Raw genomic sequence first — 15,979 nt, 5'->3', positions numbered from 1 at the left:
TGTTTACTCTGCATAAACCATTGTGATTGGCATCGTACTAGTATTTAACTGGGTTCTTCATGTTGAAAGAGGATGAGACGTGGTGCACTCCAATAATAAGCATGGTTGAGTTTAATTCTTCAGCGGATACATGAATTGCTTAGTTTTTATTTCTTAATATGTAGTATATGATATGTCCCAATAGTAAGAAAAAAAGTACCAAAAAAATGCTCAGCTTTGTTTTTGGGGCTTAAAAACGGCTTTAAACTACTGTTACGCACCAACAGCCAGTTGGAATATTAAGTATCCTGCTGTGGTGACTTCAGGATTTACTTACATGTACATGTAAGCATAATAACACAAGGAGGATATTCCATTGTGTGTATGCCCTTCGTTTGTATTAATTACTGCAAATTACAAAACTCTTGACTTCACGTCTCTGTGTTTAAAGGTAAATGTTTAAATATATATTCAGGGCCTCCGTGGCTCAGTCGGTTGCGCGCTAGCGCAGCGTAATGACCCAGAAGCCTCTCACCAATGCGGTCGCTGTGAGTTCAAGTCCAGCTCAATGCTGGCTTCCTCTCCGGCCGTAAGTGGGAAGGTCTGGCAGCAACCTGCGGATGGTTGTGGGTTTCCGCCGGGCTGTGCCCGGTTTCCACCCACCATAATGCTGGCCGCCGTCGTATAAGTGAAATATTCTTGAGTATGGGTAAAACACCAATCAAAAAAAAAATATATATATATATATATATATTCACTTGAAGCTTGGCATTCATGTATCTCGCAGAGGCAAGCTCTTTTGTAGCCTTGTTACCAAATCTTAAGTTCACTTCACCTTACTAACATTTTGCATGGCAATTCACATGTATATGTTGACTCACATGCTCAAGAGCCCTTAATGAGTTACCACATGGTGAAGTCTTCCACCCAGTGATATGGCTTGTTTGATTTCAGGTGCTGGCGGCTCATCAATGTTCCCCATTCCCAAGCCCCATGGCTAGTGTATATAAAATAACCATCAGGACATTGCAACTGTACAGAAAATGGTATATTTCAGGATGAATGCAGAATTGGGTTATGGCTAAGACTTACAAATGGGCAGTCAGCATACTAGTTTAAAGCATACTAGGAGATATCGCATCTGTGGCTTGTTGCAGTAATCCATAACTGTCAAAAACCACTGCATTGCTTCAGGAACACGCACTGCATGCTATGACCAAAGTAATGATGAATGCGATTTGAACCTTCAAGTTAACTGACGAGTAGCACTTTCACATAATAAAATCCTTATTTGTCAGAAATTCTTTGTTGGTCGTTTAACTTTTATTCACTTAATTACCTTCTTGGCTTGGTTCAGAAAGAAAAGCCAGGTATTTTTATTCTTTATGAGTTGGGTTCTACAGAATGTGATGAATTTCCTACATGTTAGGAGTTACAAGAGTCTGATTACTTGCATAATCAAGATCATGTCACTTACACAACAGTGATCAGTTTAGAGTGGAAGAAGTATATCTGCTTAGTGATTTTGTCGGTGCTGCTACATGTACACTCTTCTGAAATCTCTCTAGTTTCTTTCCAGCATATATTGCTGGCCGCTGTAATATGAGTGAAATATTTTTGAGTATGGCGTAAAAAACCAATGATATAAATACAGTAAATTTTGCCTGTGACTGTACCACAGTTTTCACAGGTAGTATAATACCCTTCTGTAAAAATGTTTCAGCAACAAAAGTAATATTTTACAATTTTTATTTGGATCTACAAATGCATTTTTGGGTGAAATCTTTGGCCATTTACTATAATGTTGTAACTATGTGACCTAGTAATTGTAGCAGAAAAAGATATGTACATACATGTATGCTGTTTTCCCATGTGCACAAGCCCTTCACAAACGAATTATGATCAGTCATGTTGCACATTATTACATCTTGACATGCTTTTAGCGACAAAAAGTCAGTGTGTAGTAAAAGATTTTTCCAGACAACTTCATTAAAGCTACAGTATAGTGATCAAAACCAGAGTAACAAGGATGGTGCGATTGACAAATGGTCACATGTAACCAATCTTTTCATGGCTGAAGAGCAGAGGTTGCAAAGCATTTGGTTCTAATTTGGCGAAGATGCCTGCAGGATGGAGTCACAGGCTTACACCAGGATATAGCTTCTATCGTTCTCAGAAAGTTTTGAAAGAATCGTACAGTTCACAAGATTGTGCAAAACAGCCGAATTGTACACGTGGAAGTAACAGCCAGTTTTGCAAGAAATATCTGTAATGAAATCTCACAAAACATAAACTTTAAAAACAGCAGTTGTATCAAAAGTTATCATATCCAATTTACTGTCAAATTTCAGCGCAATAGCATGTATGCTATAAACACCAGTACAAAATGTTTGATCAAAATATTTTTTTTTACACTAATATCACTGTCAGAGTGGTGGGATTGTTAAAAAGTCAGCAGTTCAAAGAAAAAAAGAAGAATTCTATTTACTGATAACATTGATACTTGTGAAAAGTCCTAGTAATCCACTGGAAGGGCTCACAATGTATTTCTTTCTTTGTGAATAACCATTCGTAACATCTCCAGGGCTGTATTTCCGTTGTCTGCAGGAACCTGGGGGAGGCAAGAATATTAAGTTTGACTTGTGGTGTGTAATCTGGAAGCTAAATTATAAACTGGCTAACAATAATAAATTTATTTTCACCTACTGAAAATAAAAAAAGATATACATGTATGTAAGATATGTGTTTGCCCTAAAAATAGCACCCTTCCCACCATCACATCTCCTAAAATATTGCTTTTCGGGCTAAAATTTACGTTTGCCCAGTAAGACATCATCCTACCGTCTAAACAAACCTCACAGCACCTTTCTTACAGTTCTACAAATCCAGCAAAATGAGTACAACTTGGTCATGAGCAAAATTAGCCAAATACAGAATGCAAAAGAAGCGAACATCAATTTTTTTTCTGGCATTAGATCTGGCAAGTACTGATATGATATGCTTCATGGAGACCCTACCAGACGAAACATATTATGTAGCCAGCACAAAACAGGAGTTAGGTATGACGTAAAACCCCAAGCACACACACACAAGAATAAGTCGCATGTTGAAAGGTCAGGCCTTAATCATTGCTTGCCACGGCATGGCCGAGTATCAAGACGACAATCTTGAGTACTGTAACCATGAACACTTCGCAGTGAATTTTCCACAGATCGTAGCAGATACAGCTACATGTAAGTGTGAAGAGTTCAACATGACCAGAATACATATATCAATGCTATTAAATATAAGGTTCCCTAAATTTGACATGCACTGACAGTGTTTGGCATTTTACAGGAATATTGGTTGGTCTGGCCAGGATGATTTTATATAATGTCTGAACTTTATACGTGGGCACCCCTTCCTTAACAATACATTCTAGTATTATGGATCTCAAATTGGATCTTGATGTATACTTCCTGGTTGATTTGTCTGAGATTTTAGGTATTCATGCCTAATAACTGACATTTTCAAGCTGTCTGTAAATGACAGAAATGGGATTTCAACTTTACCATGTGCCCTGCATCCAGTATCCAAAAAAATGCAAAGTTCTTGACTTGTTTGACATAGGCAGACTGCTCATTTGATACAGGGTCTCTGATCGGTTCTCTCTTGCCTTGGTCAAATTCTGGAGCAATGGAGAGTTTTTCAACCCAAGCCTCTGTACCTACCAGAAGGAAAAAAGGCAATATCATTAATGGTTCTAATTACAAAGATTATAACCTGTTACAGCACTGTGTTATAAGAAAGGCTGCAGAAAGAGACTTAGAGATTTACAGCTCTAGCCTCTCTCCAGTCGGATTCCAGTACCTCAGCAATGATGCAGCTGACCACCGGCTAGGTTGGCTTGCCTTTTGACCTAGGAATTTCTACCAAAACATGTCAGTTCAAGGTGTATTCTAGCTACATAAAAGCAAATATACTGCTCCATCAATTTGAACAAGGGGCCATCATTGAAGTCACTATACATTACACTGACTGCACTGACCACACTTCAGATTCTGAGTTTTCAGACGATGAGTTGTATGCATGTGTAGGCCTTTCCCCCATCATGATTGTGTTGTGATTGATCATGTAATACACCGTCAATAGAAAAATACCTTTACATTCCAGCCTGCCCTTCCATGAATATTCTGTGTTGCTTGCATATGAAGATGTTTAAAGATAAGACCTGTTGTTATAAATAAATTATGAGTAGATAAGAATTGACATGGACTCCAACCTGCTGTATCGACAATAAGATCCAGTTGTCCACTGTAAACCACGATGTCCAAGCAGCTTCCAAGAGCAGAGCAGTTCTGAATGAGGGATTCCACTGACAACAGGAAAACGGATAAACATTAATGATTCACTTTGTCAGCATGCACTATACATGTATGTATGTCAGCATGCAGTATGCATGTATATATGTCAGCATGTGCTATACATGTATGTATGTCAGCATGCACTATACATGTATGTCAGCATGCACCATACTTGTATGTCAGCATGCACTACACAGGTATGTATGTCAGTATGCACTACACATGTATGTATGTCAGCATGCACTATACATGTATGTCAGCATGCACCATACTTTTATGTCAGCATGCACTATACATGTATGTATGTATGTCAGCATGCACTATACCTGTATGTATGTCAGCATGCACTACACAGGTATGTATGTCAGCATGCACTACACATGTATGTATGTCAGCATGCTCTATACATGTATATATGTCAGCATGCACTATACCTGTACGTATGTCAGCATGCACTACACCTGTATGTATGTCAGCGTGCACTACACATGTATGTATGTCAGCATGCACTATACATGTATGTATGTATGTATGTCAGCACGCACTACACATGTATGTATGTATGTCAGCATGCACTATACATGTATGTAATGAAAACCAGTGGCTAAGTTTATACAAGCGGATAAGTTACTTTGCAATACAATGATTTCCAAAACTGTTGAATAAATACAGCCCAGGCTATTAAATCTAAAACAAAAACCTTTCCAGTATGTCCATTTGGCATACTATACCAGAATTTCATATAACCGTACTTATCATGGTTACTTTATAGGAATTTATCGTGGTTACTGTTTATCTTCAGCTGGCACAGTATATATGGTACGACAGATCCTGCATTCTGAACTGACCTTCTTTAAAAAAAAGTTTGGAAATAAAATCCTATGTATGTGTTTGTGCTTACGCAAATTATGAAAAAGGGGGACTTCAGCTGTTTTAACGAAAACACATTTCTAACATTTTCACATACATGACCTTTGATGTACATACTCTTCAGGTTTGGTAAAGAAAGAAAACTATGCTTAAATATGGTACTGCTATGTACAGGCCAGAACACCACTGTGATATGAGAAATCACTTGCTGTAAGGATCTATCAATTAAAACTGGTAGCAGGGTTTGTAAATCTTTCATCTGGATGTAAAATATTCAAGCACCACAGACGTAGCCTTTTGTTTTTTCACACCAGTGTCAACATTATGCCAAGAATGTACTGTAGACCCTGCCAACCAGTGTCCACATCAATGTTTATATCCTGTGAAATCCGTCCTAAAAACTGCATTTATAGAGGCAAATAAATGTTGCAGACTATTAATGTTGGTGCTGAAACTAAGATTTTTCCAGTAGGTTATCTTTCCACCTTGGAAACAAATCTTAACACATCTTTCTTAGGGCAAAATAACTCCCAAAGCAGAACAGAAACCACTAAAATGTGCAACTTGGTAATGGGCAAAATTTTAAGTTCTTTACTGCATGTACCCACCAATGTCAAGATAACCAAGAATACCCACCAATGTCAACAACAGGTTTCATGAAGTCTCCTGACTGCTTGGTAAACACCATACCGGACTGCCCTGAAACCAGAGTCATAATTTGTAACTGCATGTAATGTGCTACACTGAAAATTTGGCAAAGTAAAATCATGATGCCAGGATTGTCGGGGGCAGAAACTGTTTCAGCCAAGTTGAAACCACTATGCATCGCCAAGATTCAGTGCATGACAACCTAATGACTTGAAGACACAACCAAATTAACCCATAAGAAACACAGCAAACACTGTGGCATGACATAGCTTGATCACTCTACCATATCCAAGTTATTCACAATGGGTAGCAAGACATTATACTGTGTACAAAAATACCGGTAGGCCTACTGAGCTGCAACAATGTGCATCATGTAGGAATAACCCAGAAAATTAGTTATTCCATTGCAAAAATCTAATCTCATTTAAAGCTACTTCTTATTCTGAAATATTGAGAAAAAGGTTTTCTAGTGCCAAAAAAGTAAGTAAGATTGTTATCAGACTGGACAATTCACTAAAATCTTCATTTTAGCTTCCAAACAGCTACCAGTATGCCACAGAAACATTAACAAACTTTATTTATTATTTTTCGAACATTTTTGGCCTCTTTGTAATTTACACTTCCTCCTCAGGACAGAAAAAATACAAAAATATATGGTACTTACCACCCCATGTTACATTTTTGGGGATGATTCCTAATTTCTGTCTAATGGGTCCATTCATTAGAGATGCCAGGTTATCAGCTTGCATGTAGGAGACATGTCTGTGATACAATCTTTCTGGAAATAGTCCAGGGATAGTCATCAAAACAGTACAGAATAAGGATCTTACTTTATAATGCTACAAGTTCCATGCAAATGCCAATAACAAAAGTACGTAAACACTTGTAAACAAATGGTTTTTTTATTCCTGCATGATGATCAGACATAATGGTATAGCTAGCTGTGCATCAGTAACATGCAATAAGATCTTACCAAGAGGAGAGAGTTTTCCCCAGTGAGGGGCTCTGGTATGTCTCTCTGCTGACCCCCACTGTAGGATATTATAAAAGTTCACTCCATTGGTGGTTTGCTCCACAATATCCTCGGTAACGCTCCAACTGTTAGTTGCCTCCGTCCATTTCCCAGCATCCACCAGCATTTGTGTCTTCAGGGCAGCTGCTTGGATTCTCTTCAGCCCAGTTCTATCTACCAAAGACTAGAGAGAGAAAACAAACACCATCTCATCTTTAGCTAACACAGATATTAACATTATAACTGGCATGAGGTGGTAATTTGTTATGGTGAGGGACTGGCAATACCACCCCCTACATTCAGCACAGACTTATGCTGTGTTCAAACATTATTTGAACATTTTCAAGTGAGTGTAACACAGACACAGACTAGCACCTGTAATTGCTCCATGCTCTGCCTGAATGTCTGACATCATAACATACCTAGGCCATTATTCATGATGACATTTAACAGGGTCAATGGCTAAAGTGACAAAACTGGATAAATAAATGATTGTCATTTCATACATATGTAGTAATTGAGTATAAATTGCTGGTACTGTATTTAGCTCTGTTTTGTATACTAGGTCATACCCCTCGATACATTTATTTAATTGATTCACTATACAATAGTGGTCAGTTTTATGGGTGGAGGAAATGGAGTGCCTGATATAAAGCACCCACTTTTGGCAAGTTACTGAAGAACTTTCCCACATGTGACGCACAAATATGCATGCACACGATGTTGGTGGAAGACAAGTGGTCTTCAATAAATGCCAAAATGTGCAAAGAGTCATATGAGCATCCATGATCCCTTATATATGAAGATGAAAGAGTTCTTAGAGTGCATGTATGTACAGTGTGCTTCATTCTTGCAGAACGGAATTCCACCGCTCTTTTATCTGGTGCTGCTTCACTAAGATGACTTACTGAAGGCCCCACTCGAGCCACAAGTGCCTCTTTTAAGGTCTTAGGCTCAAGATTGGCCCTGGATCTACTGCCCCCAAAGTAGAAGCTCTACCAACTGAGCCATCGGTGCCTGTCTCACTAATGGAGTACGGGAATATACATGTACAAATTCCCTGTCTGAGTTCCGGTTTGAACCCATTCCTGTACGTACTTGCAATTGGACATACCCATAACTGATTCATTCATGTATCATGATGTATATGGTTCCTCTTAACCCTATGTGTACATGTGTAACCATGCTTGTGGTAGTGTTATATTGGAAAGCTCAGGGAGGAGAACACTTTACGACTTACAGTTGCATACAAATAAGGCCCCCAAGTATTCACTGAGTCCATGGGAGATATCCACGAGTCCCCTAAAGCTGCTCCACGGAAGTCAGATTTAATCTCACCGCTTTCAATTGCCTGAAAAACCAAAAAAATGCTGAATAATCACAGCCTGTCTAGTCTTTTACTTTTGACTGCCTCTGTTTTCTTCATTTCAACCACACACTTAATTAAGTCTGCTTATTCATGACTTCACTTGATATTGGACTACAAGAACTTAATTCTGCCCTGAGATTAGGTGCTTTTCTATGTACATCTTTAACTATTGTCCAGTACCAGTATTGAGACAACTGCTTGTCTATAACATTAACATTTCCAATAGGTAAATGTCAGCCTACACATAGACCCACTATTAACCTACACTGAATGAGTTAAATCAAGAAAAATTAATTTACAATACCAAAAGCAAGATGTGCCAAGAGATCTTTTATTTATTTACCGGTATTTATTTGAATGGTGTTTCCCGTCCTACTCAAGAATATTTAACTTCTACAATGGTGGCCAGCATTATGGTGGGACGAAAAACAGAAACTCACAACTGTTCGAATTTTGCAGACAGACAAGAAGTTATGGTCGAATTTCCAGTCTGTGTTCAGCAAATGAAACGTATATTCTATTTGGTTTCTGTAGCTTGTCTGTTTTATCGACATCATCTATATACAGAATGCGGTTACAATTGCATGTGATGTTATCATTGACTGAACGATTGGAAGACCTGGGCTTAAACTTACTGGATAAGCAACATGGGATAATACAATCTTCCAGTTCCTTGCGATGGTGGAACCTGGGTCTGCGTGAAACTCTATGTCTTAACTTCTAATTCCACACCTGCACTAAGATGGGAGAACCTGGGTTTGCGTGAATCTATGTCACTCACCTACAAATTTCACACCTGCATTAAGATGGGAGAACCTAAGTCAGGGTGAATCTCTGTGACAATTGCAGCATCTGGATTTAAATTTACTGGATAATCACAATCTTCCTGTTCACTGTAATGGGGGAATCTGGGTCTGCATGAATCTATGTTACTCGCCTACAAATTCCACACCTAAACTTAGATGGAAGAACCATTATTATTCGCCATATGATGCATTCCTGTCGTGTTCTATCTGAACTGAGGCAACATATCACTGTAATGGCTGCATGATTCTACGGTTTTAGCTTATCTGACTTATACAGCTGATTTCAAAATTACCAAGTGCCCTGCGTCCAGTACCCAAAAGAAGGCAAATTTATTGGCTTGTTTGACATAGGCAAACTACTCATTTGATAGGTTCTCTCTTGGCTTGGTCAAATTCTGGAGCTATGGAGAGTTTTTCAACCCAAGTTTTTGTACCTGTCGGAGGACAAAAGGGGCAATACCCTCACAGAATTATTTCTTAAATTTTATTTAATGTTTAACGCCATACTCAAGAATATTTCACTTATATCATGGTATCCAGCATTATGGTAGGCAGATCTGGCAGGGCCCAGGAGAAACTCACAATGTTCTCCAGGTTGCTGGCACATGTCCCCACATATGACCGGAGAGGAAGCCAACACGATCTTCACTGTGCTGCGCCAGCACCCTAACCACCACTAACAAAACCATATGTGCCATTACCTTTCTAAGTTCCATACTGAATGCAGCCACCATCTTTCCTCCATATGATTCACAAAAAATGTAAAATGGAACAGTCTGAAAAAGAACAAAAATTACTGAGCATGTGTCCAAGTACGGTGGTACATCTTAACAAAACCCTCAGACAACTGATTTTAGTACTAGTTTATGTGTCTCTGGCCAAAAAATCATAAAAGGAGCAGTTTGTGTACAATATCTGCAGCATCATATGGCTTTCAAATGTTGTGAGAATTAATTTCTCAGGACCTTCGGTATACTCTATATATCGGGTGCAGACTGGCTACTAAATATTTTGGTATCATGCTCATTATTTTCTCGAGAACAAAACAAAAGTACATAGGAGATCAAGAAACTTTAGGCAAACATAATGATAAGAGGTGTAAAGACTGTATAGTAAGCTGTCCATAACATTCAACATGCAAGTAATGGAATGAACCACACACCAATGTGTCCACAAAACATGTCACCATTCACCCTTGTTTACTTGGTTAAATTTATTGAGTAAACAAATATCAAGTGTTCTCATTGGCCGATGTTGTATTCTGGCAGTTGCAGTCAGTCAGATTATTATCATTGACAGTAGATAGCCATGTTGTTGTATTTGACATGTAGTTCCAAACAACTATTTTAACACATCTGCCATCAATAAGCCATTTTAAACTTAGGGGAGATAAGTTTAACTGAATTCACAACTGCACAACAGTCATTTACTCAGTTATTTTTGAAAGAAAAGTGAACACAAATACCATCAAAAAAACACAAACAAGCCTACCAGAAAGCAATTTCTTTTAGCAGAACATTACACTTTTCCTGAGAGAAAAGGAGTGTGAGAAAGTCACACTCCTCTCAACTGGATCTTTCGACAGAAACATGCCAATCATTTAGTGAAGAAAACAAAATCACCAGTCACCTATAATGTTTATCAAGTGGTGAGAGGTATACAGCAAAGAGCATTCCCTATTTCATCTGAATTATAACATATTGACGGTCTTGCCTTAAATTTTCTGAAAAATGTCTAGAATTTTCATTTGGCTTTTACCTGGAACTCTGGAACTCTTTGTAAAAACGCCTTAAACAGGATGACTAGGTCTTGGGCTATCTCCTTTACATCAGTTGTATAGGCATTGCTGTTTGTAACATAACTGTAACCTGTGCCCACTGGATTATCTACAAACAGAAGGCTAGCTTCAGAGAGCTAAGCCCAGCAAAAATTGCCCTAATCAGTCAAAATGGTACCCAGTTTTTTCACATGCTATTTAGTACAAGTAAAACCTTCTTTGAAATCATCACTTTCAACAGAAACGCAAATATATACACTTTATTTTTGTATTCATTATTTACTGTCTAAAATCTTAATTGTTGTTGTCAAATAGTAGATACTTTTCAGATATTAGCAGAACATTAAATTTTTACAGCACTTTACTGATGAATTAATATAATAGTATTTTATGTTACAACCCAAGTAGTGTTGCGTGGTTTGAGCTGAACAGTGAGTGGGCCTATTTCTTCAAAATTTCCAAAACCTGTAGACGATCCACCAGGTCCACCCTTAAATAAAAACAAAGTACACAAAAATATGAGGCACATGTGAAGTCTAAAAATTACCTACATAAAATATACATCATAGAGCTATGTGTATCAGGATTTAAGATCCAGAAACAGCATGGTCTTTCCAGTGCTTATGATTGTGCTAACTGACGTTGCATCAGCCAGTAATAAACAACAAAGCATAACAAACAGATTGTATCTATCTTCCTCAGGGCGGGGCTGGAGGAAATTTCCCTTTAGTCTAATGATAGAAGCATGTTCTCGTAACCCAGTGATCACTGGTTCAAATCCCCAGTTGGTAACACTGTCACATTAAAATGTTACATCTGCACAGGTGTATGCATTACTTTGGCAAAGGCATGTAAAACAGGCCAATTTACCAGATATGCAACAACACTGATTTTAACAGAATTTTATTTGTCATTAATCATATTACCTATATATGCTTTTGCATTATACTAGTTAGTTCAAGCTTATTGGTAGATCAACAAGACTACATTTATTTATTTATCTGATTGGTGTTTTACACCATACTCAAGAATATTTCACTTATATGGCAGTGCATGGTCAGCACTGTGGTGAGAGGAAACTGGGATGAGCCAAGGGGAAACCCACAACCATCCACATGTTGCTCGCAGAAGCCAGCATGAGCTGGACTTGAACTTGGACTGGATCATTGTGCCACCCTGGCGCACTGACCATCTTGGCCACAATAGGATTATAATATATAGTATTATACAAACAGCTGCGTACAGCACAACATATTAACACAGGTTTTCAATCCAGTGATTCAAAGATACTGGACAAATTTTTGACTGAATTGAAATAAAACTGGTTCAATGTTTAAGAAGTTTGACAAATTTAAAAATTCAGAACCTTAACTGGTTCTTTGCTTGCAGTGACTTTCAGATACCTGGAGCCACATGACGAGAGGAGCCGTGTGGGGGGAGGGTGCAGTAGTGTGGTAAAGCCACCAGAACATGTATGCATCAGGCCGCACATTCACATAGTCCCACTGCTGCTTGGCTTCACTAGACACACTCCACGAACCTCAACAAGGACATAATTACAGAAATGAGACAATATGTTGAACAGGCTGCATGCACTCCAGCTTTACATAAACACTGGGTTATTATAAATCAAACACACATTTCATTACAAAACGCTTCCATTTCTGCCCATATTTCTTGTAACTGTATTAAATACAGGGCTGGGAAATCTTTTCAACATTTATTTATTTATTTGTTTATCTGATTGGTGTTTTATGCTATACTAAAGAATATTTCACTTATACGACGGCGGCCAGCATTATGGTGGGTGGAAACCGGGCAGAGCCCGGAGGAAACCCACGACCATCTGCAGGTTGCTGATAGTCCTTCCCACATACGGCTGGAGAGGAAGCCAGCATGCGCTGGTCTTGAACTCACTCTTTTCAACAAGTCTACTTTATGGTTCCGTAAAGTCTCGGACTACTGAATATCTGTTTAACTGTTATATGACAGTCTCCAATAAAGTATATATACAGTATACTGATACATAACTATAAAGTATTGAAATGTGCACAGTATTTACAAACAGAGTTTATACGCTATATGAAATACCTGTCGTGCCAATGCAACCACAAAGCAAAAGAATTGCGAGCATCATACTGATCAAGCGGTGCGTGCAGCATGAATGATATGAAACATGGATCACGTCACGTGCAGAGTATGTTTAACACGTGAGGTTGGTGTACGACGCCGCTAGGATCTGGATTTCCAATCTGATGGAGTGGACAGGTCATATAACTTTTCCAGTGTTCTGTCCGCAAGGACTGGGCTAGCGTTTTCCCAATTACACAAAGTGACTCCAGCACTTCCTCGAACACAAGTTGAGTAGTTAATGCGAGACAGATTTATCAAGGGAGATCACTCTAATGTGACTGCAACAAGAACTTCTCAACCTAGAACTGAAAGTCTCTACTTATCCCAGTTGAATTCAAAAACGTTAAATACACTTCCTCAGTATTTTATATTTCTGACATTCGTTCGGTCGACCCACAAGGTTAATGTCAGAGTGTTAAATAAGGAGGGAGATCATGTAGCTAGGTGAATTACTGCCTACTGCAGAAATGGTTTCATTTTTGCACTTTTCGTGATGTTCTTCGTAAATCACATCGCCTCATTCAGGTTATTGCATTTTAAATGAAACAAAGTCATTCTCATTCTGCCCAAGAATTTAATGAAATGCAACGGTCGAATTTATAATAAACTAACGTACAAAGCTTCTTGTATTTCCAGCTAGATAAATACTAAAATGTAATTTGTAGTGAGACACATTTATCTACGCTCCTTGCGCAGCTATATCAGTTCATGATCCTTCCAGTCACACATGAATTCTACCTCCATGGTTAATTCACACTCGGCTTGGTATCGAAAAGATCTGCCGGTCTGGACAGTGCGGAGTCCCAACCGATTTCTGGGGCACAGAAGTTCAAAAAGAAATAACCCGCCGCCTCTCACGATCCGGGTCTCGGCCTACTTGTGCCTTTGACTCGTCGGCAGAGTAGAAAATTGTCAGAATGATTAGAAATGAAAAGAAATATCCCATATCGACCTCAGTGTCATTCAACACTCCGTCGAAAGAAGTTGCAGCATAGAAGCCACTCTGTGTGTTGATTTTTGACATAGGTGCGGGCATATTAGCTATATTTATAAGTATATGTACACTACATACGGATTGAGCGCTTTGGTCTGTACATAATGACGTCACATTTGGATCTCGCAGATACGCCCAACTCCCGTGACGTCATCGTTTTGGGCGCCTGGTTTCGAACCTGATGAAAATGCCTCCAAGGTGACGTACGGCAGCTGTCGTCTGCAGTCTGCGGGTTGATTGCGCTAGAGTAAAGTTTGATTTGCCAAAATATTACGTACGTTATGCGAAGTTAGGTAAAGAATTTTACTCAAATGGTAATACGACCGGCAGCTACGGATCGATTGAGGCTTGCGCAACTTACCAAGATACCATTATAAATTTATATTTGAATCCTCAATTTATTTCAGTAGGGCCTACATGGTGTTGATCAAAATTATATGTTTAGGTTCTATAAACTGATTTTATTATATTAAGCCAGGTTATATTGCTTTGGTTAGGCTGATTGCTAAGGACAGTATTGCAATACAGATGTATGATTTCTCGGCATAGGATCTTTAGTGCTTTATTTTGTTGATCCTATTTATTTCACATGTATGAAGTAGGCCTACAGGGTGTAGATCGATCATGTTATAAAGTATGATGTTAACCGAACTCAAAAATGTGGTACATATAGTTTAATGTTAATCACTTAGGTTTTCAACATGAACTGATTGCTTTGAAATCTCAGTTCTTTGTTTTTTGTTTTAATGTCTGTGTCGTGAGTAGTGTCAGTCAGTCAGAGAATAACCTGGTTTATGTTGTTCTTTCAGAAGAAAAGCTATGAGCAATTTTATTTTAACCTGCTTGCTCTTGCGTGTGTATCAGGTGAGTACATGCAGTTATACTCATTCAGTTTGATCATGAATCCAGGGAGCCCAAGTGCAGTAGTGGTAATATGCGACTTTTATCACTTTTTATCATTTGTGTTTAATAGGCCAATATTCAATATGACTTTTATAGTTCTGACTTGACACAGAGTCCTATTGTTTTATTCCTGGGCGAAAACTACCTCTCAACAACAACAGTTTGCATCCAGTATATATCCCAAACCATCGTAAGTTTAGTTTTGGGGTAAAGCAAAATAGGCAAGGCGGGTTTTTAGCCGATGTTTTGAAACAGTAAAATATACGACTGATTGCAATCTGCATCCAAGTATACTTATTTTCCTGATATATTTGAGAGCATGTCAACATTTGGCTTTCCTTTTTTGTATTATAAATTTTATATAATAAATTTAGGTAAAAGTTAGAGTTTTTCAGGTATTAAACATCTTGAAACAGCATATAATTGAAGTTATTCCAGTCTGGTTTACAGACTGATACTGCCAATTCATGCTCCCCTGCCATTTTGTGGGCGGGAGCAGAGTTTGACAAAACTTTACGATCCTGAGCAACTGGAGACATCTGATTAGATTCAGTTACTTTCAGTTACCTCGCATAAGTCGACTACGGAGCAGATATTTATTAACGTGGCAGTCATGTGACCTGTTCATGATGGCGGGGCCCTTGCACATCATGCGTGGATGTGATTGATACAATATGTCTTCAAGTTTTTTTTTTTCGATATTTAAGATTTCGAGGAAAATTTCGTCCCTTTATTCCAACTTTTCACTTTATTCCCCCATTTTAAAAGATAGATAAATTAAATAATTTGTTCTAATTATAGCCCTCCCCCTCATTACTCTCCTCATGTACATCACATGCTTTGTCTGTGAATTGCAAGAGGGGCCGTACAAACTCGGGCTAAGCCTCCAAATGTTGATGAACTTATTCTCCTCCTCATTGGTCAGCTCGGTGGTCGCCAGTTTCATAGTGTAACTCATGCATCATGTCATGATGTATCACTGAGAGCAACTGTGACCAGTTGAACATGAGCATGCGTAAATCGACGGAACAGGGTACAACTGAATGCTTCGAGTCACAGAAAGGTAGAACACCTTCATCTTACGATATATTCAGGTGCGCACGGATTGACTAAATCCAGGTGTCCATTCATACGCTCCCAGTTGT

At 38.6% G+C, this 15,979-nt stretch overlaps 2 protein-coding genes across 5 annotated transcripts in view; one reads left to right on the top strand and one right to left on the bottom strand.

Moving 5' to 3' along the window:
• Positions 1 to 1,508: 1,508 nt before the first annotated feature.
• LOC135465593 (retinoid-inducible serine carboxypeptidase-like) lies at positions 1,509 to 13,163 on the bottom strand. Its single transcript, XM_064742859.1, has 12 exons — positions 12,896 to 13,163; positions 12,208 to 12,344; positions 11,205 to 11,294; positions 10,786 to 10,941; positions 9,729 to 9,803; positions 8,093 to 8,203; positions 6,814 to 7,036; positions 6,505 to 6,618; positions 5,829 to 5,891; positions 4,241 to 4,333; positions 3,531 to 3,685; positions 1,509 to 2,590 (listed from the first exon to the last, which is right to left on the bottom strand). The coding sequence occupies exons 1-12, from the start codon at positions 12,939 to 12,941 to the stop codon at positions 2,516 to 2,518; spliced, it is 1,338 nt and encodes a 445-aa protein (XP_064598929.1). The 5' UTR covers positions 12,942 to 13,163; the 3' UTR covers positions 1,509 to 2,515.
• A 948-nt stretch (positions 13,164 to 14,111) lies between these two features.
• LOC135465568 (uncharacterized) overlaps positions 14,112 to 15,979 on the top strand; it is a 28,811-nt gene continuing 26,943 nt past the window's right edge. For 2 of the 4 annotated variants that reach the window (XM_064742830.1, XM_064742821.1), the window contains exons 1-2: positions 14,159 to 14,245; positions 14,741 to 14,795. In XM_064742830.1, coding sequence (XP_064598900.1) covers positions 14,243 to 14,245; positions 14,741 to 14,795 — 58 coding nt within the window. In that variant the 5' untranslated portion in view covers positions 14,159 to 14,242. Of the gene's footprint in view, positions 14,246 to 14,740; positions 14,796 to 15,979 lie in introns of all 4 variants that reach the window. The other 2 variants (XM_064742839.1, XM_064742846.1) reach the window with 2 other exon arrangements.

The sequence above is a fragment of the Liolophura sinensis genome, chromosome 1, assembly GCF_032854445.1.
Source record: "Liolophura sinensis isolate JHLJ2023 chromosome 1, CUHK_Ljap_v2, whole genome shotgun sequence".
In the NCBI taxonomy this organism is placed as follows: domain Eukaryota; kingdom Metazoa; phylum Mollusca; class Polyplacophora; order Chitonida; family Chitonidae; genus Liolophura; species Liolophura sinensis.
This window is presented reverse-complemented; position numbering and strand designations above follow the sequence as displayed.